The sequence below is a fragment of the Manihot esculenta genome, chromosome 18 (genome assembly GCF_001659605.2).
Source record: "Manihot esculenta cultivar AM560-2 chromosome 18, M.esculenta_v8, whole genome shotgun sequence".
Taxonomy (NCBI): domain Eukaryota; kingdom Viridiplantae; phylum Streptophyta; class Magnoliopsida; order Malpighiales; family Euphorbiaceae; genus Manihot; species Manihot esculenta.
In genome coordinates, this window is record NC_035178.2 from 17,063,739 (window position 1) to 17,065,898 (window position 2,160).

General features: G+C 26.2%; 1 protein-coding gene across 1 annotated transcript; it reads left to right on the top strand.

The window, feature by feature from the left end:
* The first annotated feature begins 939 nt into the window (after window positions 1-939).
* On the top strand, window positions 940-1,907 carry LOC110607779 (16.9 kDa class I heat shock protein 1). Its single transcript, XM_021746946.2, has one exon. The coding sequence runs from the start codon at window positions 1,075-1,077 to the stop codon at window positions 1,645-1,647; it is 573 nt and encodes a 190-aa protein (XP_021602638.1). The 5' UTR covers window positions 940-1,074; the 3' UTR covers window positions 1,648-1,907.
* The last annotated feature ends 253 nt before the right edge of the window (window positions 1,908-2,160 follow it).

Consider the following 2,160-nt stretch of genomic DNA (forward strand, 5'->3'; position numbering starts at 1 on the left):
TAATTTATTAAAATTTTATTATTTTTGTGAGTACTATGAGATGGTTATATGAAAATAATTAATAATAATTTATTATAATAAAATATTAAATTTAATAAAATAAAATATAAAATATAAAAATGATATTAATAATTTATAGTAATTAGTTTTAAATTTAGAAAAATTAAATTACTTATAATATAATAATAATAATTTATTGAATTTGAATAAAATTTAACATTTTAAAATTTCATTTATAAATATATATTATGTAATTTATATCTATCTAATTATTTATAATTTACAAGCATATAACTAAACATAAATTTTAAAGTAAATAATAATTTTATTATTTAAATTAATTTAAAGTTAATAAAATTTTAGTTTTAGATATTTGAATTTATAAATGGATAATAATTTTTTAATTGAATTTAAATTTTAAAGCTATAATGATTTCCCATTTCAAAAAAAAAAAAAACCTAAAATGATTTTATTATTTAAATTAATTTACCATTAATAAAAATTTAAAATTTAACTTATATATAAATACAAAAAAAATAAATTTATAGAAAATTATTGAAATAATGCATTTAAATATAAAATTATTATATACAATAAATATAACGAATTTAAAAAAGTACCATACATATTAAATAATAATAATAATAATAATAATAAATAAATACTTATAATTTAGAAACTAAAAAGAGCCTCTCTTCCTGAACGTTCTTGAAAATGCGTTAGGTTCGGAGATGAAATTTTTTTTTTTTTTTTAAATTCTAATAATGTTAAATAAATACTCGGAATTTACAATCTTAAAAACGCTTTGTTCCGGAACATTCTTGAAAATGCATGGCCATCTTTTCTCTGGACTCTTGATGTTTTCTGCTTCTATTTCCAGTATCCACAAGAACAATCCAGAAATACACACCCACCGAATTTATATAAATCCACTTCCCCTCCCTCTCCTTTTCTCAGGAGAAAAACCACTACAGCTCAACATACACATAGCCTTCTCAAAGACCAATTTTCGAAATCCTTTCTTTGTCTTCTTCTCCCAACGATACTCGTCAGGTCATCTCCAAACAGAAAAAAATGGCCAACCCAAGATTCAAAAACATGTCTTCACTCATCAAAACACTCATCTTCCTAGCTTTGATTGCCCCCCAAGTGAATGCTCTAATGCCATACACAAGATCCCTATGGGACATGATGCTTCCATCGGAAGACCCATTCAGAATTCTTGAACAATCCCCACTTGCAATCCCCAAAGGAGTTGAATCTCTGGCACTAGCAAGGGCAGATTGGAAAGAAACACCAACATCCCATGTAATCTCCATGGACATTCCAGGGATCAAGAAGGATGGTGTGAAAATTGAGGTGGAAGAGAACAGGGTCTTGAGAGTAAGTGGTGAGAGGAAAGGAGAACAAGAAGTTGAAGGAGAGAAATGGCACAGAGCTGAAAGGATTAATGGCAAATTTTGGAGGCAGTTTCGGCTACCGAACAATGCAGATTTAGAACATATTAAGGCACATCTTGAAGATGGGGTGCTGAAGGTTACTGTGCCTAAGTTTGCTGAGCAGCAGAAGAAACAAGCTAAGGTTATTGAAATTGCTGAGCAGGGATCTTCTGGTCAGGATATTAAGGCTACAAAGGCTGAGATGTGATTTTGATATGGTTACTTGAGAGTATGTATGATGTGTATTGAGGAGTTTGTGATGAGTTTGATCTTGATCTTTGTTTTAATAAGATTGAAGATGAAAAGTTTGTCGCTATCGTTTGGAAATTCGTCGCAAGTATTTCCCACGGAAATTCGTCGTTGAGTCTGTTTTTTTAATTAAATCAATGGTAATTTCCTCTAGCTGTGTTCGTCTATTTTAGTCAATTTAATAAGATGTTAGCAGTATTTGATTTTAATTTTTAAAAATTTCGACGGTTTCACTTTGATTTGATTTTAATTAAAATTTTTTTATGAAAAAGAATCTAATTAAATGGTTATTTTTTAATAATTTTATATAAATAAATATGTGAATAATTATTTTTGGAGAATTTCACAAAAGTACACATATAAATTTAAAGTTTTTTATTTTAATAATTTTTAATTTAAAATTTGTTATTTTTTAAATAAATAAAATTTAGTTGGGAGTGATTTTATTATAATTAATTTTATTAAATTTAAT